Source organism: Mustela putorius, unplaced genomic scaffold, assembly GCF_011764305.1.
Source record: "Mustela putorius furo isolate JIRA1106 unplaced genomic scaffold, ASM1176430v1.1 tig00000276_pilon_pilon_pilon, whole genome shotgun sequence".
NCBI lineage: Eukaryota > Metazoa > Chordata > Mammalia > Carnivora > Mustelidae > Mustela > Mustela putorius.
The window spans coordinates 124,019-150,108 of record NW_025421342.1 but is presented as its reverse complement, the minus strand read 5'-3'; the positions used below and the strand labels follow the sequence as shown (position 1 = coordinate 150,108).

The following is a 26,090-nucleotide window of genomic DNA, read 5'->3' as shown; positions in this document are numbered from 1 at the left end:
CAGAGTGCACTGTGGGCAGGCAGGGGTACACATCCGCACACACATCTTCCCCACCACCATGTTCCAATACTATAGCATCTGTGCCAGAACGGCTATCTGCCCCCTGGGTCTCACCTAGCACCTGGGGTGAAGAGATTCCATGGGGAAAACTACTGTCACCACATGTTAATATAGATCTGCACACCTCGACAGAGACAAGAGTGTGACACCAAGGATAATCAACTAAGGAAAAAACTCCATTCACGACAGGCCAGTATCTACAGCTGGGACCACACCTCCCCCATCACAGCAAACAGAGCAGCTCCTTCTATACATTGAGAACAAACAAAATGATAGGCCCTGGAAAGCCTGTTGTCCACACGTGGAAGTGCATGTGCTTATGGGTCAACCGGAAGCCCACCAGCATCCCCCCTGAACAGCTCTGCTTCCCTCCCTGACAATGGGATCTCCTACACTCCACAAGGGCTGTCCATGGCCACAGACACCGCTGAGGAGATAGGAGTGTCCGGAGTCCTGCAGAGGACCTGGAAGAGTGCTTTCTGAGAGTAACAGGACCCCTTTGAGTGAGCGAGACCAGCTCTGTGGATCTACGTCCCCGACATTCGGACAGTCCTTAGCTCAGGCACAGAGCAAATGCCTAGTCTTTGGTGCTGAGACCCACTGATGGGCTGATTCGATACCCCCAAATGGGAACCAGTGTGTCTGGAGAGCACAGGCAATGCTCCCAAGATGGGTCGGGAGAGACCCTATGAGTTGGCACAGCCATCAGACCCCATCAGAACCCGCTCATGGAAGCACGAGTAAAACACGTGTGAGGTGTGGGCCTTGCAGAGAGTCACTGGGATTCCCTCTTCAGGGCTGCTGCTCCAGGGGGTGTTTTCTATGACACACCTGGCACCTGCCAGAGTTCATCATCATCTCACCCAGGGGCTAACTGGAGGGATTCCAGCTGTCGTCTTCATCCACTCAGAAGGGACGCACGGGAGGTCACAGCTCACCTTCTCCACAAACACTCAAGCTGCCCAAAGCATGTGGGGCAAGTGTGACGCGGTCCTGGCTTTTCCCATTTTCCATCTGAGGACCTCTGCAGATACCCTCCCAGGTTAGTCTCCTGACCCGAATACTAAAAATGCTCCAGCTCCCGCAGGAAAGCAAACCACAAGGAGTCAGCCGGACTAGCTGACTTCACTGTGGGGTGAGATGTCACCCTCCTCGAGTTATGTACACACATACATACACGCACGTCCACACACACACACACATACACACACAGATGCATAAGGTGAGCATCCTACCATCACGTGTCTCAAAGCATCTACAGCTTTGGGAGGAAGCACAAAATTGAAGATCTCTAATGGAGCAGGCGGAGGCTCCTGGGTGAACAGCGTGCACTCTGAAAGGGATGATCGCAGGACACACACCAAGGCCACAGGCTAGGACAGGGACCTGTCCACACTGCAATCCATTTCAGAAACGGACACAACTAAAAATGCCCAAGTACTTTCAGTATGCATCTCTGGGTTGCTTTGAGGGCTAGTGCTGCTGTTCATCCTGGGAACCACTCTAGATGCTAGATCAGACAAAGGTCAGAGGTTTATATGGGTTTCGTGCCCTCCATGCCTTCCTCTCCCCATCTTGCACTCTTTCCCACACTTGGGTCCCTTATCAGAGGGTTTCACCCGTGACTCAAGTGAGTCCTTTGCAACGAGAGACACCAGTCTCCTCTTGCCTGAGACACTCCAGGGCCCTGGTTCCAGTGTTTCTGTAAGTAACCCATCATGTGTAAACAGGTCGGGGTACAACTGGCTATCAACACTAAAATTGGGGTGCTCAACACACATCAGAAAAAAATCACTTTATCTTCATAGATTAAACACCTAAGTGAGAATAGCCTTGCGTGGGGACATCCACAAACCCTCAACATGAACAGCCCCATGTTCTCTTCTCAGGCCACAGGTGAATGGTTCATTTGTCCATCCTGCATTTGGGACCTAGAATGCGTGACTGGCCAACAAATAAACATTTCAGGGAAGAAACAGACTTTGACATTTGTATAGTCACGAAAAAAGAAATCATAGACAGATTGAGCAATAAAGCTATGGCATTGCAACGATAACATGAGAGGAGTAAAATATATTTCATTGCTCAATATGGTCCTATAGATGACAAATAAAACAAAAATATAGAAACCTCCATAATGAGTAAATAAATGCCCTTTTTCACAAATAGTCTTTTTTTTTTTTTTTTTGTCAAGGTTTGACCACTGAGTCAAGGTGGAAAGGGCGCTCGTCTCGCACCTTCTCAGGCTCAGCTCTTCCGAAGGGGGTAGCAGTGGGAAGGTGTGGAGTGGCGTGAGCTCCACCTGTCATGGGGGCAAGTGTCCTGCTGCCTGGGGACATATAAGAAAAGCAACCTCCTGTCACCCCTTCAGACAACCTGCAGGCTGGAGGTGGACACACAGCAATCACCCACAGGAACAGGAAGGACACCCGTGTGGTTTCACAGCAGAAATCAGGCTGCTGCATTTCACATCGTGCTCCCTACCTTGCCACACAGGCTTCTGCGACTCAGGCCTTCCCGGCATCAGTTCCCGCCTCACGGATCCCACAGGCAGCATCTCCCTTTGCATCATGCGCAGTCTTGAACACAGAAAAAGAATGGACATCTCTAAGAATTACAACACCACGTCCTCTCCTAGGCAGTAAACAGCATAGCCGTCACCTCTCCAAACACCCGTAAAAACGCACGTCAAACTCTCGCACCTGTATTTCAGGCAGGCGTTCTCCCTGCTCTGCTGCATCATCCTTGTTTCCCAATACCGAGCCTTCATCTGCGGCAGAAAAACACACCCCCTTCAGTTGTGCCCGACTGTGCCGCAAACGAAGATGAGGAAAAGGAAAATACTTACCCAGTTAGCCAGAGCGTTCCTCTCTTGAACTGCGATCTGAAAAAGCCAACACACCAGAAACCCATGTTCAGGGCTCTAAGGGCCACGACCATCACCTGCAGGGGGCGCCAAGGGGTCAGTGTGTTGGACACAACTCCCATTACCTTGTGGTTGAAGGTGAGGTTAGACTCCTGCAGCTCTTCCCGCATTTCTTCCACTTCTTGTCTGTGAGGGGGACAATTGTTTTCTTCAGACAAAACCCAACACTGGGTGTGATTTTCAATCATCTGCCAATGTGGCCTCCCTCCTCTTATCTGTCCCCTCATACAATTGATCCTGACACAGGAAACACTTTCACCTGACTATAATTGGACTGTGGGATCAAAGCTGTTCTTACAGCCTTTCCTTCATCATTTTTCTTTTGCCTGCGGGATCAAAACCGACAAAACTTCCTTACCCGTTTTCAATCTTTCCCCTCAGTTATCACATGACAAATGTCTTTTGTCATGAAGCTCTATTCTCCTCTAACTTCTATCCTCGCTATGGTTCCCAGGTTTGCAAAGACCAGCACCATCAGATGCCACTACTGGGCTTATGGGAAAGACTCATCCTAGGACAAACTGTTTTCCTCCAAACACCACCTCAAGGACGCTGGTATGGAGCTAGTTTCCACAGTCAGGCCAACACTGGGGATCCGGATATGTTTAGTAACGTAATTGTTTTGTGCCTTATCTTTCTGTGTCAGTTAATTCGCTCTGGATACATCCTCTGAATTTTAGTGTATATTACTTAATTGAGTCCTCAAAATGTACAAAGATTAACAATCCAAAGGGAGGGAGGAGTCAAGATGGTCGAGAAAAGCAGGCTGAGATGACATCAGGTAGCAGGAGACGAGCTAAATAGCTTATCAAAACATTCCAAACACCTACAAATCCAACAGGAGATCGAAGAGAAAAAGAGCATCAATTTGAGAAAACAGAAAATCGACTACTTTCTGAAAGGTAGGACCCCACGGAGAAGTGAATCCAAAGCGACGGGAAGAGAGACCCTGGGGGGAGGGTCCGGCTTCTGACAAGCAACAGAGCACAAAACCAGGACTTTTAAAAGCGATGCGCACTGAGGGACGTCGCTCCAGAGGCTAAACCGGGCTGAAGCCCGTGCAGGGACAGCGTGCCCCCAGGTCCTGCAGGGTCACAGAAGGCCCGGGGGTGTCTGAGTGTCATAGAACACGCAGGTATTAGAGCAGGGAAGCCGGGAACAGAAAGAGAGAGAAGGAGTGACCTCTCAACTCAGCGTTACCTTGAACCGTAATCCATGGCACAGGATCTGGGGAAATCCCCCCAAAAGAGCTCAGTGATCTAAGGGTTTCGGAGACTCCAGGTGGAGCTGTGTGCCAGAGACAGAGACACTTGGTCACAGCCTGGGTGAGGTCTGAGCGCAGCCAGAGGCCAGGGAGAGGGAAATGATGAGTGCTTTTCCCTGAGGGCGCACTGAGGAATGGGTCCCTGAGCTCTCAGCTCCTCCAGGCCAGAGATTGGGAGGCCACCACTTTCATTACTGATCTCTGGAATTCTACGGAAAGTGTTCAGGAAACAAAATCTCCTGAAAGCGACCCCAGCGGATTACTTAGCCTGGCCTCTGGAAAGGGTGGTGCAATTCTGCCTGGGGCAAAGAGACCTGCGGATCACTACAACACCCCCTCCGTGAGAAGACCAACAAGAAATCCAGTCAAGACCAAGTTCACTTACCAAGGAGAACAGCGGAATACCAGAGGAGGCGAAAGCAAACCATGAATTCACGGCTTTCTCCTCATGATACAAAGTTAATTTTTTTAACTTTACTTTTTTTATCTTCAGCTAATTTTTTTTTAACTTTTACCGTATCTTCTTTTAACGTTTTTTAAACTAGTTTATCTTAACAATACTTTCCATTAAAAAAATCTTTTTTGAACCTTCATTATTATTGTTAATGTATCCTTCATTGTATCTAACTTCAGTTTCTGTATACACGTAGGGTTTTTTCTTCTAAAAAATTTGGGGTACAACTTCTTCTAATAGATGAAACTACACCCTAAATCTACCACCGGGCTTGTTCTACTCTCCAGCCTGAGCAATTCTTCTCCACTTTCTTTTTCTTTATTCTCCCAACCAACTTACATATCAACTCTTTCTTTAGAAATTAAAAAAAAATTCTTTTCATCTTAATAGTCATATTCTGTCCTTTCATTGTGTTTACTCTTATATATGTTTTCCATTCTTTAAAATTTTGGGAGGTAATTTCTTGTAAGAGACAAAAATACACCCAAAATTAAGTGAATGACCCTGTTCTAGTCACCAGTCTAATATGTATATATATTTTTCTTTTTTATATTATTTCATTATTTGTATTCTTTTAAAATTTTTTTCCCTGAACTTCCTTTTACCCCCTTTCTCTCCCACCATGATTTGGGGTCTCTTCTGATTTGGCTCAAGCACACTTTCCTGGGGTCTTTGCCACCCTTTTAGTATTTTATTTGCTCCTTCAAATATTCTTATCTGGACAAAGTGACAAGGTGGAAAAACTCACCACAAAAAAAAAGAACAAGAGGCAGTACCGAAGGCTAGGGACCTAATCAATATGGACATTGGCAATATGTCAGATCTAGAGTTCAAAATGACGATTCCCAAGGTTCTAGCCACGCTCTAAAGAGGCATGGAAGATATTAAAGAAACCCTATCTGGAGATATAAAAGCCCCTTCTGGATAAATAAAAGAACCACAGTTTAACCATGTTGAAATCAAAAAAGCTATTAAAGAGGTGCAATCAAAGATGGAGGCTCTTACTGCTAGGATAAATGAGGCAGAAGAAAGAATTAGTGATATAGAAGACCAAATAACAGAGAATAAAGAAGCTGAGCAAAAGAGAGACAAACAACTACAGGACCACTTGGGGAGTATTCCAGAGATAAGTGATACCATAAGACAAAAACAACATTAGAATAACTGGGATTCCAGAAGGAGAAGAAGAGAGAGCAGAGCAGAAGGTCTATTGGAGAGAATTATTGGAGAGAATTTCCCTAATATGGCAAAGGGAGCAAGCATCAAAATCCAGGAGGTGTAGAGAACCCCCCTCGAAATCAATAAGAATAGGTCCACAACCCGTCATCTAATAGTAAAATTTACAAGTCTTAGCAACAAAGAGAAAATCCTGACAGCACCCCGGGACAAGAAGTCTGTAACATACAATGGTAAAAATATTAGATTGGAAGCAAACGTATCCAAAGTGACCTGGCAGACCAGCAAGGAATGGCAAGATATATTCAGAGCAATAAACGAGAACAATATGCAGCCAAGAATACTATATCCAGCTAGACTATCATTGAAAATAGAAGGAGAGGTAAAAACATTCCAGGACAAACAAAAACTGAAAGAATTTGCAAACACCAAACCAGCTCTACAAAAAATATTGAAAGTAGTCCTCTAAGCAAAGAGAGAGCCTAAAAGTTGTAGATCAGAAAGGAACAGAGACAACATACAGTAACAGTCATCTTACAGGCAATACAAGGGCACTAAATTTATATCTCTCAATAGTTCCCCTGAATGTAAATGGGTTAAATGCCCCAATCAAAAGACACAGGGTATCAGAATGGATAAAAAAAAAAATACCCAACCATATGCTGCCTACAAGAAACTCATTTTAGACCCTAAGACACATCCAGATTTAAAGCGAGGGTGTGGAAAACAATTTACCATGCTAATGAAAATCAGAAGAAAACTGGAGTGGCAATCCTTCTATCAGATCAATTAGATTTTATGCCAAAGACTATAATAAAAGAGATGAGGAAGGACACTATATTATACTCAAAGGGTCTCTCCAACAAGAAGATCTAACAATTTTAAATATCTATGCCCCTGACATGGGAGCAGCCAACTATATAAACCAATTAATAACAAAATCAAAGAAACATCAACAATAATACAAGAAGAGTAGGGGACTTTAACACTCTCCTCACTGAAATGGACAGATCATGCAAGCGAAAGATGAACAAGGAAATAAATGCCTTAAATGACACACTGGACCATCACAGATGTATTCAGAACATTCCATCCCAAAGCAACAATACGTATTCTTCTCTAATGCACATGGAACATTCTCCAAAATAGATCACATTCTGGGTCATAAATCAGGCCTCAACCGGTATCAAAAGATTGCGATCATCCCCTGCATATTTTCAGACCACAAAGCTCTGAAGCTAGAACTCAATCACAAGAGGAAAGTTGGAAGGAACTCAAATGACAGAGAAAGGAAGCTAAAGAGCATCCTATTAAAGAATGGATGGGTCAACCAGGAAAATAAAGAAGAATTGAAAAAAAAATTCATGGAAACAAATGACAATGAAAACACAATGGTTCAAAATCTGTGGGACACAGCAAAGGCAGTGCTGAGAGGAAAATATATAGCGATACAAGCCTTTCTCAAGAAGAAATAAGAAAGGTCTCAAATACACAAACCTAACCCTACACACCTAAAGGAGCTGGAGAAAGAACACCAAAAAGAAAACCTAAACTCAGCAGGAGAAGAGAAATCATAAAGATCAGAGCAGAAATCAATGAAATAGAAACAAACAGGGGCGCCTGGGTGGCTCAGTGGGTTGGGCTTCTGCCTTCGGCTCAGGTCATGATCCCAGGGTCCCGGGATCGAGCCCCGCATCGGGCTCTCTGCTCAGCGGGAAGCCTGCTTCCTCCTCCCTCTCTCTGCCTGCCTCTCTGCCTACTGCCTACTTGTGATCTCTCTCTCTGTCAAATAAATACTTAAAATCTTTCAAAACAAACAAACAAACAAACAAATAAACAAAACAATAGCACAAATCAATGTAACTAGGAGCTGGTTCTCTGAAAGAATTAATAAGATTGATAAACCCCTGGCCACACCTATCAAAGGAAAAGAAAAAGGACCCAAATTAATAAAATCACAAATGAAAGAGGAGAAATCAAACCAACACCAAAGAAATACAAACAATTATAAGAACATATTATGAGCAACTCTTCGCCAACAAATTTGACAATCTGGAAGAAGTGGGTGTACTAGTAGAGACAATATAATCTACCACAAGTGAGCCAGGAAGAAATAGAAAACCTTAACAGACCCATAACCAGTAGGGAGACTGAAATAGTCATCAAAAATATCCAAACAAATAAAAGCCCAGGGCCAGATTGCTTCCCAGGGGAATTCTATCAAACATTTAAAGAAGAATTAATTCCTATTGTCCCGAAACTGTTCCAAAAAACTGAAATGGTAGGAAAACTTCCAAACTCGTTTTATGAGGCCTGCATCACCTTGATCCCCAAACCAGACAAGGATCCCATCCAAAAAGAGAATTACAGATCAAGATCCTTGATGAACACAGATGCAAGAATTCTCACCAAAACACTAGCCAATAGGATCCAAGAGTACATTAAAACGATTATTCTCCACCACCAAGTGGGATTTATTCCAGGGCTGCAAGGTTGGTTCAACATCCGCAAATCAATTAATGTGATACAATACATTAAGAAAAGAACAAGAACCACATGATACTCTCAATAGATGCTGAAAAAGCATTGGACAAAGTATAGCATTCCTTCCTGATCAGAACACTTCAAAGTGTAGGGATAGGGAGCACATATCTCAATATTATCAAAGCCATCTATGGAAAACCCACTGCAAATATCATTCTCAATGGAGAAAAACTGAGAGCTTTTCCGCTAAGGTCAGGAACACGGCAGGGATGTCCATTATCACCACTGCTATTCAACATAGTACTAGAAGTCCACGCCTCAGCAATCAGACAACAAAAAGATATCACAAACATCCAAATCGGCAAAAAAAAAAAAAAAAAGTCAAACTCTCATTCTTTGCAGATGATATGATAGTATATGTGGAAACCCCAAAAGACTTCACTCCAAATCTGCTAGAACTTGTACAGGAATTCAGTAAAGTGTCAGGATATAAAACCGATGCACAGAAATCAGTTGCATTGCTTTACACAACAACAAGACAAAAGGACGAAAATTAAGGAGTCAACCCCATTTACAACTGCACCAAAACCCACAAGATAATTAGGAATACAACTAAGCAAAGAGGCAAAGAATCTATACTAAGAAAACTCTAAAGTACTCATGAAAGAAATTGAGGAAGACACAAAGAAATGGAAAAAGGTTCCATGCACCTGGATTGGAAAAACAAATATTATGAAAATGTCTTTGCTACCTAAAGAAATTCACACATTTAATGCAATCCCTATCAAAATCCCTTCCATTTTTTTTTTTTCAAAGAAATGGAACAAATAATCCTAAAATTTATATGGAACCAGAAAAAACCTCGAATAGCCAAAACAATATTGAAAAAGAAAGCCAAAGTTGGTGGCATCACAATTCTGGAATTCAAGCTCTGCTACAAAGCTGTCATCATCAAGACAGAATGGTACTGGAACAAAAACTGACACATAGATCAATGTATCAGAAGAGAGAACCCAAAAATACACCCTCAACTCTATGGTCAACTAATCTTCAACAAAGCAGGAAAGAACGTCCAATGTCCAAATGACAGTCTCTTCAACAAATGGTGTTGGGAAAATTGGACAGCCACATGCATTAAAATGAAACTGGACCATTTCCTTACACTACACAGGAAAATAGACTCAAAATGGACGAAGGACGTCAATGTGAGAAAGGAATCCATCAAAATCCTTGAGGAGAATACAGGCAACAACATCTTCAACCTCAACCACAGCAACTTCTTCCTAGAATCATCATCAAAAGGGAGGAAATCAAAGGCAAAAACAAACTATTGGAACTTCATCAAGACCAAAAGCTTCTGCACAGCAAAGGAAACAGTTAACAAAACCAAAAGACAACTGACAGAATGGGAGAAGATATTGGCAAACAACATATCAGATAAAGGGGTAGGATCCAAAATCTATAAAGAGCTTCGAAACTCAACACCCAAAGAACAAATAATCCAATCAAGAAATGGCAGAGGACATGAACAGACATTTCTGCAAAGACATCCAGATGGCCAACAGACACATGAAAAATTGCTCCACATCACTCGGCATCAGGGAAATTCAAATCAAAACCACAATGAGATACCACCTCACACTAGTCAGAATGGCTAAGATTAACAAGTCAGGAAATGACAGATGCTGGCGAGGATGCATAGAAAAAAAAGAACACTCTTACACTTTTGGTGGAAATGTAAGCTGGTGCAACCAACTCTGGAAAACAGCATGGTGGTTTGTCAAAAAGCTGAAAATAGAGCTACCCTATGACCCAGAAATTGCACTACTGGCTATTTACCCTAATGATACAAACGTAGTGATCTGAAGGGCCACGTGTACCTGAATGTTTATAGCAGCAATGTCCACAATAGCCAAACTACGGAAAGGACCTAGATGTCCATCAACAAATGAGTGGATAAAGAAGATGTGGTATATATATATATACAGTGGAATACTATGAAGCCATCAAAAGAAATATCTTGCCATTTGCGACGACGTGCATGGAACTAGAGGGAATTATCCTTATCGAAAGAAGTCGACCGGATAAAGACAACTATCATAGGGTCTCCCTGACATGAGGAAGTGGAGATGCAACGTGGGGGGTTGTGGGGTAGGAAAAGAATAAATGAAACAAGATGTCACAAAATAAACTGAGGGATGCTGGGGGGAAGGTTGTAGGGAGAGGATGGTGGGGTTATGGACACTGGGGAGGGTATGAGCTATGGTGAGTGCTGTGAAGTGTGTAAGCCTGGTGAATAACAGACCTGTACCCCTGGGGCTAAGAATACATCATAGGTTTATAAGAAAATTAAAAAATTTAAAAAAAAATCCAAAGGGAACTTTTCAGGAGCCAATAGTATGTAGTGTCTGAACTTACCTGTACTTCTCCATTTCTTCTTCAGTTACTTTCAGATATTTATCGGCAGCTAACAGCTCATTCTTAGTTTGCATTCAATTCATACAGTTTCTCTTCTAGCTTCCTAAGATGGGAGAGATATATACATTGTCCAGTAGCCACGGTCCTGAATTTTTGCCATTTATTCTTCTAGCACACTTGATGGCCTATGTTGGAATGTCCCTGCTAAAAGCACAGACTGACAACACAACAGGGAAAATGAATGAAGGCCCCATTTAGTGTTGAAGAAACATCGAAACTTTTGCTGCTGGCCAAGCTCCCTGCAATCGGGGCTGTCTTTTTACTTGTCTACTTTAATTCATTCACCATGTCACCAAATAATATTGCACTCTGTGCCCTCTTGGAATGCGTCTTTGGTTTGAGATGGTGAAGGCTCATTTCAATTCAAAGTGAAAAGCCAAGCCTGACGAGCTACACTCATTAGGATGAATAGGGGCCCATCATTAGGCTCTGTGGGGAGCCCTGATCCTCAGACCAAGGCTGTGCCCCCACATTCAGCCCAAAGGAACTTCCAGAATATGGCTTCACTGGTATGGAAACTCACTCCCACACATCTCTAGGCTTTAGAAGTACAACCCCTGGCCCCTTGTGAAAGATCCTAGTATAGGAAAAGGCCAATCTTAGTGCCGAAAATATGTCCTCATATAATCCATGTGAACTGTCACATACTCAGGGTGTTATCTCAGTGGAACATAGTTCAGATGTAAATCTGTCAACTCCAGTGACTCTACCTTTATTTAAAAAAAAAAAGATTTTATTATTTATTTGAGAGAGAGAGATCTCAAGTATGCAGAGAGGTAGGCAGAGGGGTGGGGGGGGGGAGCAGGCTGTCCACTGAGCAGAGAACCCAATGCTGGGCTCCATCCCAGGGGGACCATGAACTCAGCCGAAAGCAGAGGCTCTAACCTACTGAACCACCCAGGCCCCCCAAGTCAACCTTCTTGACCAAAACCAGCTTCATGGATGGTGAAGGCAGCAAACGGTGATGCTTAGAAAGTTTGGTCTGCTGGGCTGCCCTCAACTCTTTTGTTTCATGGTGTTCATTCACAAGGTTTCAACAGGACACTTGTCAAGAATCTCATGCAGAAAGACTTAGGGACAGACAAAAGCTCTAGAAAGAGAAGGACAGGAGCATCTGCTTCTGGTCTCTCAACCATCCTTCAGCAAATGTCTTCTGGAGCGGCAGTCAGTGTGTGGCTCAGGGATATGGTGTTGAAGAGAGAAAGGTGGTCAGGACATTGGGCCTGCCCCAAGAAGGTCCTGAAGTACGTACATTAAAAGTAAGACTCCTTTCTTTGCCTGAATTGTGTTCTAACAGCAGAAATAAAAGTAATGAAATATTCTTATTATTAAAATTAATATTATTTCAAAGATTGATTTGAGAGAAGGAAAGAGTGAGGGGAGTGGGTCTTTACCAATGAACAGAACCCAAGTGCCTGTGAGAGAGTGGCCCCCACTCCCGATGTGGGAAGGAATAACACAAAGCTGAGTCTCCAGGGTAGACAGGGAACAGTTTTGCTTTTCCACATGAATGAGGGACTCCAACGTCCTTATCTCTCCTGAGAAATAAAAGGACACACTGGACAAGAGAGCAAACTTGTGAGTGAATGCACCCAATTTCTAAAGAGCACATGAAGAAACATGATAATCAGATGGAGAAGAGGAAGCCTAGGAGAAAGCCAGCCTGGCAGTGGGAGCCAGTTTCCGGAGGACACATCAGTGAATTCTAGAACAGGCAAGTGAATACAAAGTAAATGAACAAGCAACCTTTTGGGGACAGGTTGGAATGCAACACATGAAGCTCTCATCCAGCCAGCAAAGATGAGACCTAGTGAAAATGCAGGCTTTGGTTGGGATCCAAGAGACATACACCTAGAAAATCGTGTGGAGGGGCACCAGGATGGCTCAGTAATTATCTGCTTAAAAGTATTTGGTACAGGTCATGATCCCAGGGTCCAGCAATAGAGCCCCACACTGGACTCCCTGTTTGGCGGGAAGCCTGCTTCTCCCTCTCACACTCCCCCTGCTTGTGATCTCTCTCTCGCGGTGTCTCTTTCTGTCAAATAGATAAATAAAATCTCTTGAAAGAAAGAAAGAAAGAAAAAGAAAATCAGGTGGTCAGGAAATACCCTGGCCTTCTAAGGTATTGGGCTGCAGCGAAAGATCTCAGTTGTACACCAGATAAAGGGACCCAGTATTGCTGGAGCCCCAGCACACTTCCCACAAAGAAACTTTCCCTGTTTCTGCAGGAAGAGAATTCCATTTTTCTCTCCATGTTCTGGACCCAAGTCTCATACTGAACAAGAAATGGACCTAATGCAGGAGTGGTCAGAGCATGTGATGAGAGTTAAAATGAAAGGGAAATGTAGACTGATCCAGAGGGGATCCACGTATCAAAGTGATTAATGCTGGTACCTTCCCCCTTCTTCCCCAATGAATCACACAATAACATGTGGCAAGTCATTAGAACAGAAAGGAAAATTCAGGTTACACAAATCAAGACAGGAAGGGCAGGCACAATTCTACAGAATGCATTTGGCAAAAGTACACAATGATCCAATTCCAGAAGATCCAAATACTTGCCGCCACGAAAATTCATACAACAATATCTATGACAACACAGCAATGGCTTACTCTTCTGCAGTCAGTTTTCGGTTTTCAGAGAACTCCACCACCATATCCAATTTTTTCTTTAGCAGGTTCAATTCTGCTTCTTTAGAACTCAGGGCATTACACTGGTCTTCCAGGAATGTTTTCCTTTCTGTAAAGGATGAGTTTAATTTTCTATGTTTGTGCCATGACCTGAGAACTTGGTTTCAATGGGGAAAGGAGAAGGGCAAGGCCGTGAAGGCAGAAAGGCATTCTCTCCCTGCCCGATGCAAACTCATTGCCACCATATGGAGATTTCATCCCCCAAAACAAGGTACCTTTCAGTTCTTGGTTTTTTGATGTCAAGGCTCTCAACTCTTGATCCGCCAGTGCATCTTGGGCCTTTAAGACAGATTTGAGAAAAGACATATGAGGGCACCTAACAGGACAGGATCATGGAGGGCAACAAAGAAAGCCCTTGAGGCATAAATGGAATAAGGGGCAAGTAAAGAAACTAGTTCATGTCAAAAACCGCACAAATGGCTTTCTTAGAGGAACTGATATAAAATAATATTCTACTATACATATTGGGCTTGCTATCATCCTTCACTGCTCACGTATTTTGTGGGATTTTCTATGTAACTTGGAGGGCAGCGCTGAGTGATGTGATGATTACCCAGCTGTGAAATAAACCATACTTCCTAGGCCTTGAAATTGCAAATCTCATCGGGGTGGTCCTAAGTGAAATCACAGCTCACGGTTCAGTAGAGGTTGCTGTTCCCAGACGCCCACACTCTACTGCGCAAACAGCACAGGAGTACACTGCACTCACCTCACCCAAATAAACCAAAAGCCTCCCAAGCCACATTATAGTACAACTAACACCTAACTTTTACCACATCCACATTCTTAATATTCTTTTCTCTCTGAGCTTGTAAGAGAGCCTGTTTACAATGAAGGGAGTCCTTCAAATTTTCATTAATCTCTTCCACCTTTTTGATGTTCTCCTTCAAGAAAACATATTGAATGAGTAACAGTGATTCATTCCTTGGGGCACCTGGGTTGCACCTGGGTGGCCCAGTCTGTGGAGTGTCTGACTCCTGCTTTCGTTTGCCTCAAGTCCTGATCTCAGGGTCATGGGATTGATCCCCGCATCAGGCGAAACACTCGGCACGGTGTCAGCTTGGCATTCTCTCTCTGTCTCCTTCAGACCCCCTCCCCTCACTCTTTCCTTCTCTCAAATCAATCTTTGAAATAATAATAATTTTAATAATAATAATAATATTTTATTACTTTTATTTCTGCTGTTAGAACACAATTCAGGCAAAGAAAGGAGTCTTACTTTTAATTTACGTACTCCAGCAAGGGAACGCTTATGTTCTCTCTTCGTTTCTGCTTGCTTCTTTGCTTCCCTGGCCTACAAAAAATATGAAAAAGAATCAGAAGTCCAAAATAGCATGTTAAAGAAACGTATATTTGTGCCTCTCCTTTTGTGACAAAGAAAGAGGCAGTACTCTACATTTGTGAAGCTTCTCTTACTCAAGGACCATTTCTGGGTTGCATGATATAGATCGATAGAATGAACTACCAGAGGGTAAGTAACCAATATGAAATCACACAAAAATATTTGAAAGGGCACACATACCTTCTCCTCCCAACTCGCTATGTTTTTTTCAAGATCCCTGTTTTCGTTTTTAAGGTTATTAATCTTCATCTTGATTTGGTCTAAAGTAACTGAAAGGAGAAAAAAGAATTTTAAGATAATTAGCAAAAACAGCGACATTGAATAATCCCAATATATTAGCACCAGAGTACATTCTCTGACACTTGGGTGTCACTAACTTGCTAGCATTCCCATTGTGCCTGAAGGAAGCATGTTGTAGCAGCATTTGAAACCTAAGACATTCTATATCAGTGAGATTCCTACTTAAAATGTTTTTCAAACATAAAAAAAGAAACAATCGAAAGCTTTCTCATTTTTCTCCCACCTGTAAGCACCATTCTTGGAAAATTCAAACCTTGCATATGCTAATGTCATCGCCAGAGATGTGACCGAAAAATCAAGCATCCTAGCAACTAACATCTCTCTCCTCCAGTGATTCAGATAGATACAAAAGCAGGTCCCTGCAAACAACACATAATGAGCAAAACTATACATTGTTCCTGCTCAGTGGATCGTCCACTTCCAGGTCCTACTTGGAATTCCACACAAGGAAAGCTCAAGATGTCAGGTGAGTGACAACTCACAGGCCTTCAGAAACTTTCTGCTGCTCCCAGATCGCCTTTCATGGACCCCAGGCTGGGGGCTCTGGAGGACAAGATCTCTGCTATAAACACATTTGGGTACAATCTCCACGTTACAGAGAGTCTTTGGAGGCCCTGGATAATGTACAAGCCTGAGAAGACAAGCTTTTTTCATCATCACAACAGGAGAATGTTACCCTCCACCCTTAAAGGAAAACAATACTCATGAGGAGACTGATGGCAGCTGCATAACACTTGTAAGGTCTAGAACACAGACTCCTCTAAGAGCCACTTAATTTTCTCATCGTGGGGCACCTGGGTGGCTCAGTTGGTTAAGGGTCTGCCTTCTGCTGGGATCAGGATCCTGGGTCCTGGGATCACATCCCACATCCAACTCTCTGCTCAGCAAGGACCTGCTTCTCCCTCTCTGTCTGCCTCCCACTCTGCCAGCTTGTGCTCTCTCTATATATATATCTAGTGAATAAACAGAATCTCTTAAAAAATAATTCTCTCATCTTGCCTCAAAGTGCAAACTTCTCTTCTCCTGACCCACTGTGAGTGCTCTCCTGCTCTGAGACCTCTCTTCTCACCAGAACCACTTCCACACTCACAACAACGAACAATGGCATTCAATGGTTTCCTAAGTGCCAGGTGGCCACCCAGGCCGTCAACAGCCAGCAGCCCATGGAATCACCACAATCCATGATCCCCACACACTATCCATTATCCCCGCTGGCACAGGCTTTATTCCATTCATTCTCCCCTGGCAGGCGACGACCCCTCCACTTCAGACTTAAAACCACAGTTTACTTCTCTCCTGTAACACACGCTCTGTATGGCGATATCTGCCTTCTTCCCTATGTGTAGCCATTTTGCTAGACTCAGAGAGTTTTCTCCTCTTGACATCTCACCAAGAGCCAGCTCATGGTGAAGTACTCACTCCAGACCTCACGCTGTCATCATCACTTGCCTCCTAAACATGTCTCTGCAAAATTACACCTTGTATTCTCCCTAGTCCCACGAAGAGTTCCCTTCTCCTGGTCTCTTAGAGATGGCAACTCCCTCCACACTGTCACTTAGACTCCACATGGGGAAGAGAAGCATTTTCAAGACTTAAGTCAGTGAGACATCAGAAGTCACCATATTTATCCCTCATCAAATTAAACACACATCAAATACGGGGGACTGAGAATTTTTGGCAAAGAAAACTGAAGCCCCAAATCTTACCTTCGTATTGTCGAGGCTTTATCTAAGAGAGGAAGAAACAAAGATAAGCTGGATGACAAAACATATTATGAGTAATAATCTATAGTACAGATAGTACCACAATTATAATCCAAAGATATGACAACAATCACTTTGCTTAGCAGCATGAATTCACAGGATTAAAAAGGAAGATAAAATTAGAATTTCTGATGAAGTCATCATGGTTCACAATCAATTTATGATAAAGAGCACAAGTGTGTTTAACTTATTTTTGCCCCCAAATTCTTGGTCTAAGAGCACCTGGCTTGCATGCACCTCTTTTGGGGGAGGCTGTGGGTCGCTTGCACGTCTCAGGCTCTGAGAACAGGTGCAGGTCCAAAAGCACCAGGCTGGGCCTTCGAGCACCTCTCTCCTGGGGGAGAGTTTGGGGTGCCTTTGTTAGGCTCTGAAACAATGGCGCATATCAAAGAGCGCTGGCTGGCTGGCCTTTGTACCTCTCTCAGGGGAGGATGAGGGACATGCACATTAGAGGCTCTGTAGCAGGGCTCACACATTCTGCCATCCTGTGTGGCTCCCATCCCTTTAAAGGAGCCAGAACCCAGGCAATCTCCGGTTTGCTGGCGGCTCTGGGACCAAGATCTGGTTTCTTTGTCACACTCTCTCTGGCTCAGATGCAGGGGAGGCTGTCCTGGGACCGAGGACTTAAGCCCCTGTCCCTAGCTGCCCCGATTCCAACATTTACCACCACCCACGTTCCTTTGCTCTTTTGGAGTGCTTTCAACCAGTCTCCAAGTTAATGCTGGTCCCCAGACACTGGGCACGCTCGCTCGTATTAGGGTATTACTTTCCAACTGGTCAGCTCTGGTGGCTCCCTCCCCCTTTTGTTTATCTTGCAATATCAGTCCGCCTTTCCCACTCCGCTTTACCTGCCCATTGGCGTCTTCTGCCCCTGCTGAGATCCAGATGTGTAAAATTCTGATCTCATGCTGATTTCATAGGTGATCAGAGTTCTTTGGTAGGTAATCAGCTCGCTTTAGAGTACAGGTTGAAAAGGTGCCTCTTCCTACTTTCCCATGCCATCTTGTCCCTTCTGTCATTAGTTTTTGATGTAGTGTTCCAGGATACACTGTTTGTGTATAACACCCAGTGCTCCATGAAATCGGTACCCTCCTTATTACCCATCACCAGGCTCCTCATACCCCTCTCCTCTAAAACCCTCAGTTTGCTTCCCAGAGTCCATAGTCTCTCATGGTTCATCTCCCCCTCTGACTCTTCCCCCCCCCCTGATTCATTTTTCCCTTCCTTCTCCAAATATTCCCTATGCTATTCCTTATGTTCCACAAATAAGTGAAACCAAAGGATAATTGACTTTATCCACTGGACTTATTTCACTTAGTATATTTCCCTCACATTTTTGCAACCCAGTATCTGCACTGAAGTACAGAATTTGGGATTATTTTAAAATACTGAAAGAAAGAAAATGGAAGGAAGGAGGAAAGAAGGCAGGCAGGCAGGCACGGGAGCAAAGGCTGTGTCAAGGATATGCCACCTCTTTCCTTCTCTACAAAGCTATCTTGAAACCTTACAAAGAGTTGGCTGTTTGCTGAATTCACACACAGTTATGACATATCAGGTGCTATGCAGTTTCCCAGACTGTTTAAATGCAGTGTCATCAAAAAGAAGTAAAAGCCATCAGATGAGATAAAGAGTGGCCCATTATGAGAAGAAGCATAAGCCATGACAGAAATGACAGCTGATGGTTCCAAGAAGGGAAGTGAGGCAATTCAGATTTGAGTCACCCTCATGTTATTATAGCTCAACAACATCTAGGCAAGACCTCACTTTGACACCATTAACATATTTCCTGTTTTAAAAGGTTTACAGGATGATGAGAGGCTGGGGCCAACCTGCAAATCTTGCCAGGATATTGGAATATCACCATGCTATCAATAAACCAGTCATAGTATGTTGTTGGGGAGAGTGCATCAGGGGAGGGAAATCAGAAAGCCATGGTTATTCCTTTGATTTCACATGTTGATTAGGAACCTCTGAGCTCCTGTGGCCTATGTCACCAGCCCCATGGGCAGGGGAAGTGGAAAGGTCGATGGCTACACCAAATATATAATATTTTTCTTTTCTCTTTGAAGGGAAGTTTTCTCCATTGTGAGGGAGAGGGGGAATAGTCCCACGGAGAAAGAAACTCAAAAGAGTTCTTTCTTCTTACAAAGGTCTGCCCTCAAATGAAACTATGTCTCCAGAGTCTAAATGGGGGTTTCCCAAAGACTCAGCCACAGAGGTGAGGGAAATCCTCAACTCCAGTGCCATCTCCTCCCTGTCTCACCGGCGAGGACCTCAGTCTAACTCCGAGCCAGAGAAGCAGAAAAAACCTCACCCTAACTCCCACTTACCTCCCTTCCTTCAGCAGGACACAGTATCTAGCTTTCAACACAACCCTACAAGGCATGCTGCAGGTAAAAACCATGACAGCAAGCACGAGAATCACACTTCCTGTGGCAGAAGTGATGGGGAGAGCAGGCTGGACTTTCAAGTCTCTTTGATGTAAGATACTGGGTCTAAGGGAAAAGTGCACAAGAGGAAGAAGAGATGGTAAATGTGGGCAGAGATAGGAAGCCCTAAGATTGTAACATGTTGTCTAGAAAGACAACAACACCATTATAAAAATCAAGAGTGCTTGCGCTGGCTTCATGAAGAGACTCAAAATAAACCAGAGGAAAGAATCATTGACAGGAAAGAAACTTCCAAAAGAGAAACACAAAGACAAAAATTACACAGACAACACAGAAAACCCCAAGACTGATAGGTCATTACAAAATGTGTAACACACACATAACAGGAATACCTATTCCTATAGGAGAGTGGACGGAGAGCTATTTGAAGGAATAATGACAGAGGATTGTCTGAAATTAATGGAGTTACCTAATCAAGATCCAGGAAAATCAAAACATTGAAAGAAGGATAAATACCAAAACACACACACACACACACACACACACACACAATAAACCAAAACCCACCAATGTTTCCTAATCTAGAATATTCAGCTACAGATCATTAAAGACAAATAAATTGTTCTGGAAATCTGGAGCAGGGATTGGGAGTGGGTGGGGAAGGGGAGAGGTGAGCAGTAACACCCTACTCCAGAGAAAAGGATAAGAACGACATCACACTTCTTTTCAGAAACCATGCCATCAAGAAGGGTGAAGTGTTTATACTGTTTAAAGGAACATCGAGCTAGAAATCTGTGGCCAGTGAAATGGTCCTTCAACACACACCACACAGTAAGGAAACCCGTCAGGAATAATGGCGGGCATTATTTCAATGATGAAGGGGTCAATTCTCCAAAAAGACACAACAATTTCTAATGCGTGTGCATCAACAACAGAGTGTCAGAGCACATGAAACAGAAACTGAAAATACTGCTGGTGGGAACAGATGAATCCATTCCTACAGCTGGATAATTCAAAATCCTCTTATCCCTCATTGACAGACCCAGAGATGCAGAAGATCCATGAGAACACAGGTGAACTGACCAGTATCACCCATCCACCCCATCCACTATCATCGGCAGAATACTTCATTCAACAATGAGGTATAGACATTCTGCTCGGGCTGACATGAAACAGTCACTAAGAGAGCCAAAATTCGGGGCCATACAACACATGTGAACCACCAAAGGAATCGAAATCACCGGAACTATGCTCTCAGACCCCAGTTGACTTAAACTAGAGATCGAGAACAGAAAGATAGCTGGAGAAATGACCAGAGAGAGAGAGATTCAACAGCCCACTTCTAAAGAAGACATGGGTGGAAGGGCAGGTGGGTGGAGGGATGGGTGAAGGAGGTGAAGGGAAAGAAGAGCGCACTTCTTCTGCTGAGCACTGAGAAATGTACAGAATTGCGGAGTCATGTTGTACACCTGAAAATCACATTACACGGTTTGCCAATTATGCTTGAACTTAAAAAAAGAACATATGGATCAAGAAGTCACTTCAATAGAAATTTAAAACTACATCAATCTAGGTGATAATCAAAATTGACATATTAGAGGGAAATTTGTAGTACTGAATGGACATAAAAATGTCCAGGGACTCTAACATTTTTTGCTTATTTATGAGTGAAAGTACAGAAGGTACATTAATATACTTACAGCGAGGATGGTTCTCCAGAGGTATATGAGAAAGGCACAAGTTCCCAAGAAGGCAGTTAAAATGAGAAGCTTCCACAGAACTTCAATCCCATGAGGGCCAAGACAGAAAGGATCAGGCAAGGAAAGGACAAGCTGAAATACCATTTGAGACAATGAGGAATCTCAAAGACTTTTACTGTGTATCTGTCACAAAAAATCAACTTTACAAACCCTCAGTCAGCCTCCAGGAGGTGAGCATACCTCTTAACTAGCTCCTCCTGGAGGAGAAGGAGCACAGAGGCATTTCCAAGGAGCTGGGGCAAACTTTTGGCAGTGATGAGTGTGTTTACCAACTTACCATGATGATGGCTTCCTTGTTGCTTCCCTATGTCAAATATCAACAAAAAGTATTCTTTGAAAAGATGTTGTGATCATATATACATTATGACACACTAAAGCTGCAGGCAAAATCTAATAGACAAATCTTAAGAGATTTTATTTTATCTACAAGCACATTGCAACTGTTTTTTCTATAGCTAACAGAACTTGAGAATTTATAAGCCAACATAAAATAAACAAGGTAAGTCAATGTAAACTTAGAATAGGTAAGGAGTCAGTGACTTCTATTGTATATCCATGGAGGACCTGGAAAAACTCCTTTGGACCATTTCCAAAACTACACCCAAAATTTAAGGACGAATGAGGGAAAGCATGAATAGAATTTGTACTAGAGGTACAAATGAGCACATTATATGGACACATGTTTATAGATCAGGACATAAGTGAGAGAGACAGGAGGCTGCTCGTTAATACGACATGTGATTATTGCCCAATAAAAATAAATCAGAGTTACTGATTAGTTTCTGAAAACATTGATGTTTTCTTTCAATGCTCACTCTGATTCTGAATCGCAAACCCAGATGTCAGATTTCTGAAGTACATAATCAGGTGATCATGTATGTTCTAAGCATATCTGTGAGGGTTAGTATCTCCAAAAAGCCAATGGAAGCAATTCATGTTCCTATTTCTTGGTACTGTAAGTAAATCATGCAAGAGCAGCTTAAAATTTAACTTTCTAAACAGGGAAAATATTAACGAATGTATTTATTTATTTGAAAGAGAGATGGGAAAAGGCAGAGGGAGACTGAGTAGCTGAGTGGCAGCTGAGCAGGGAGCCCAACCAATCCCAGCACCCTGGGATCATGACCCAAGCCTAAGGCAGACACTTAACTGCCTGAACCACCCCAGGTGCCTGTGAATTCTAATACAAAATTCCTGGATACAAACACCGAAGCTAGGAACACATCATTTTACAAAAACTACACTTAGAAGTATTTCAGGAGAAAAGACACTAACAATGCAATTCATACTAATTCACACCAAGCTTGAATTTTGTGCAAACACACCTCTCTAGAAAGGAGCTACTGAAATCTAAAACATTTTCCTCTTCAGCCCTCACAGCTGAGGTCAGGAAAATGTGTGCTGGTGGGAAACGTACACTGCCTTTAATAGCCAAGGTCTGGAAGAGAGCAGTAGCTGTCAGCACAATGGTTGGTCATGGGGATCAAATGCACAAAAGACAGAGGCTGTCTTTTCAGGAATGTAAAACACGCCCAGCTGTGGGCACACAGTACATCTGGCAGCTGTCTGGATGCTGATATCAGTAGCTGAGTCTTAACTAGAGGACAGCCAGTGGGGCCAAAAACTCTAGGTTCTCCAACAGTGGCCATGAGCAGGTGGAGGTTGGAAATGCAACACCAGTTCATTTAGGCAAGAGTTCAGAGATGAGGAAGGGTGAGAAAGGTGAACTGATCCATGAGATGCAGCCCAGGTAGAGGGGAATGATTCCAATCCAGACGACCAAGAAATTCCCTCTTCTGAAGACTCAAATGAAACAGAATGGGGTCTACTTTGACTAGAGGTCTTCATGTGGGATGGGTCTGCCTCAATACAAGCATCCTTCTTGACTACTGACACTTCCAGATCCCTCTTTCATAATCTGGTGCAAGCGGATCTAAAGTAGTCTACTTATTTCCAGGGGTGTTCCCTAACTGTTGGCTGACTCTCTCTCTCTTCTCCTGGGGGTACAGGGTTTACTTTTTCATGACAGAGTGAAATATTCATGCTGGGAACCACGTATTTCTTTATATTTGGACAATCCTAAGGACATCCAGAACTTTCTTATTTTGGGAAAATCAACACACTGCACATACTTGGTCAAAGAAAGGACAACAACTCATTCACTTCCTAATCACATCACTCCTAGTGATTTTCCTGTGACATATATCCCAGCAGGTTGTGGTCTATTAGTGTCTTCTGGGATTCTCAGGTCTCTATGGACCTGGTGGGACACACAGTCCCTGGGGACAGCCTCCAACCAAGAAGCAGAGCAAAAAGGATATTTCACTTCTTAATACTCTAGTCCCAACACCAATGCTTAAGATACCCAGGGATGTCAAACTTTACAAATATAAACAATGCGCTGACACAAAAACAAACTAAACAGAAGCTGGACCCTGAATTTACCAGGCTTGCAGTAGGATCTTCACCAGGATCCCAGGGGACAATCTAGCACCCCTAGCTCCTACTAAATTAGAGTTCCTGACATTTTTGAAGACAATTTTAAAGAGATATAATGTACATATCACACAAGCCCCCTATTTAGGACAAAGAGCTCAATGGCTTTTCCTATCTTCACAAATCCTTCCTCCTGACACTATAAACCTGGTGCCTTCAGGTTTCCATCCTACCAAAGCTGTGCTTCTTGGACCCAGCAGCACAGACAGGACCCAAAACATGATGGAAATGGCTGTGGCCTCAACACCTTCAGGTTGACCCTGAAACCTGCCCTGTGGTGCCCAGTCATCAGGAAGAACTCTCGTTTCTGAAGTTACCTTCAAGAACCCCATGAAAAAGCTGTGATTAAATAACCCAGTCGGAAGGAAGAAACCACTAGCAGCTTATGGGCACCCAAGTAGCTCAGTCAGATACGTGACCAAGTCTTGGTTTGGATCAAGTCATGATCTCATGGTCCTGAGGTTGAGGCCCACTTTGGGCTCTGTCCTCACTGCACAGCTGGTTTGGGATTTTCTCTTTCCCACCCTCTCTGCCCCCTACACATGAGCCATTTTTCTCTATTCCTCAAATAAATCATATCAGAAAGAAGAAGAAGAAGAAGAAGAAGAAGAAGAAGAAGAAGAAGAAGAAGAAGAAGAAGAGAAGAAGAGAAGAAGAAGAAAGAAGAAGAAGAAGAAGAAGAAGAAGAAGAAGAAGAAGAAGAAGAAGAAGAAGAAGAAGAAGGAGAAGAAGGAAGACATGAGTGAAGTGTCACATTTACTCACATTTGGGTTTGGGGAACTGGGACACTGGAGCAAGACAAGCCAGAAGAGTAGCCTTTGCACCATCATGTCCTGGTCCTTTTTAGGGGCACTGTGGGCCCAGGGAGGAAGTGGAGATGGTTGCAGGGCAGGGGAGGGTGGGGTGGGGGTGTTTCGGAAGGGGTGGGGAGGGGCAGGGTGGTAATTAGGGAGGGGGGAGGGATAGGGAGGAAATAGAGGGTAGGATGGGGAAGGTGTTGGTCAGGAGGAGGGGTCAGGGACAGTGTCAGGCGGTGTCAGGGTCAGATTAAGTACTCAAGGGGAAGTAGCACGGTTCAGAAAAGTTAGGAGGTCAGCAGGTTAGTAAAGGACAAGGTCAGCAGGACACATTAGCAGGTCAAGTGAACTCTCAGGAGCAGTTGGTGTGGAGAATCCATCCTCCACCAAGCCTTCCCAGGTTTGAACGTTTCCTTAGCAACCTAGAAACATTCTAATCTCTCCACCAATCCCCTGCCGTTGCCCCTAGTAGCTCAACATGGATGCCACAGGTGACCTCATTGGTACAAAGCCCCTTCCCACCTGATACCCCAACACATGCCATCGCAACGACAGATCCTCTCTGGATCTTTAGCCATCCTTCTTGTTTACTTCCTCCAACCCAGGTCCCTGTTCCCTCTTCTGGGCGCTCTCTCCTTCCCTTCCAAACTCCCGTCTGAGAGCCACTGGCTGAACAATGTAGAAAGGAAAGGAGAACCAAACTGCAATAACAAGCAAGTACACAACCAGAGTAGGAGGTTTGAGCCTCTCTCAGCAACTCAACCCAGACAGAACATCCACAAGATGTAAATCTTAATGGCAAACCATCTGAATCCCATAGCTGTCTCCATACATCTGTCCACATCCACATCCACTGATTTTAGGCACATAGGAGACCATTACAAAAATACGCCCAATTTACTTTAGCCATAAGGGAAATTTCAATTTTGTTTCAGATGCATCAATTCAGGCAACTACAGAGCATCTTGTGGTAATATAATGTGCTAGAAATCACTGATAAAAAGTGAACTAGAAATTCTCATATGTTTAGAAATTAAGAAGTACCTCTATCATGGGAACAGGAGTAAAGAAATAGAAAAAAGAGGGGCTCCTGGTGGCTCAGGTCATGATCAGGTCCTATGATCAAGCCCCACATCGGGCTCTGTGCTCAGGAGGGAGCCTGCTTTCCCCTCACTCTCTGCCTGCCTCTCTGCCAACTTGTGATCTCTCTGTGTGTGTCAAATAAGTAAATAAAATCTTAAATAAAAAAGAAATAGAAAAGGAAAAGAGCAACACTGGAACTGAATGATACGAGGATGATACAATTGAAATCAAATATGTCTTCTGGGCTGGAATATCCTCCAGTATTAGTCTGAGAAGACTTCATGGTCTCAAAATCATCCCCAATTGGCTGAGACATTGGAACACCTCCGACAGAGTAGATCTGTCACTTCTCTTTGTGACCCTCCTATGCACTAGCTTCGGCTTTACATGAGGAAACTTTACAGGGAAACAGTCCAATCAGACTCTCATGTCATCTTCTGGGACCTCCAGGAATGAGAGCATTTTAAGAGAAGACTTTCACCAGCTTCTCCCCTGGCGGATCTAGGATAACACCCAGAGAGCTGGCAGCTCCATCTGTGCTGGGTAGGGACAGCCAAGCATGTGGGCAGGGCCAGGGACCCAGGAGACTAGACAAACCCCTTGTTATCCTCTCTCCTGGGGCCTGT

At 43.6% G+C, this 26,090-nt stretch overlaps 2 protein-coding genes across 2 annotated transcripts in view; both read right to left on the bottom strand.

Moving 5' to 3' along the window:
• Nucleotides 1–449: 449 nt before the first annotated feature.
• On the bottom strand, nt 450–10,845 carry LOC123391735 (transport and Golgi organization protein 1 homolog). Its single transcript, XM_045078948.1, has 8 exons — nt 10,783–10,845; nt 3,052–3,112; nt 2,909–2,944; nt 2,763–2,830; nt 2,545–2,639; nt 1,502–1,570; nt 1,296–1,393; nt 450–539 (listed from the first exon to the last, which is right to left on the bottom strand). Exons 1-8 carry the CDS (start codon nt 10,794–10,796, stop codon nt 450–452), a joined length of 531 nt encoding a protein of 176 aa, XP_044934883.1. The 5' UTR covers nt 10,797–10,845.
• Nucleotides 10,846–26,090, bottom strand: part of LOC123391734 (loricrin-like) — a 38,600-nt gene continuing 23,355 nt past the window's right edge. The window contains exons 4-10 of the mRNA XM_045078947.1: nt 21,029–21,160; nt 16,882–16,903; nt 15,056–15,144; nt 14,753–14,827; nt 13,749–13,812; nt 13,456–13,582; nt 10,846–10,885 (exon numbers count right to left, since the gene is read on the bottom strand). Coding sequence (XP_044934882.1) covers nt 10,846–10,885; nt 13,456–13,582; nt 13,749–13,812; nt 14,753–14,827; nt 15,056–15,144; nt 16,882–16,903; nt 21,029–21,160 — 549 coding nt within the window. The remainder of the gene's footprint in view (nt 10,886–13,455; nt 13,583–13,748; nt 13,813–14,752; nt 14,828–15,055; nt 15,145–16,881; nt 16,904–21,028; nt 21,161–26,090) is intronic.

What these genes read in the sequence shown, in the direction of transcription:
- LOC123391735 (XM_045078948.1), bottom strand. An exon ending in AACGCCTGCCTGAAATACAG is followed by an intron (nt 2,640 to 2,762) that starts GTGCGAGAGTTT and finishes TCTGTGTTCAAG; the next exon opens with ACTGCGCATGATGCAAAGGG. An exon ending in CCCAGAGATGCATACTGAAA is followed by an intron (nt 1,394 to 1,501) that starts GTACTTGGGCAT and finishes CATCCCTTTCAG; the next exon opens with AGTGCACGCTGTTCACCCAG.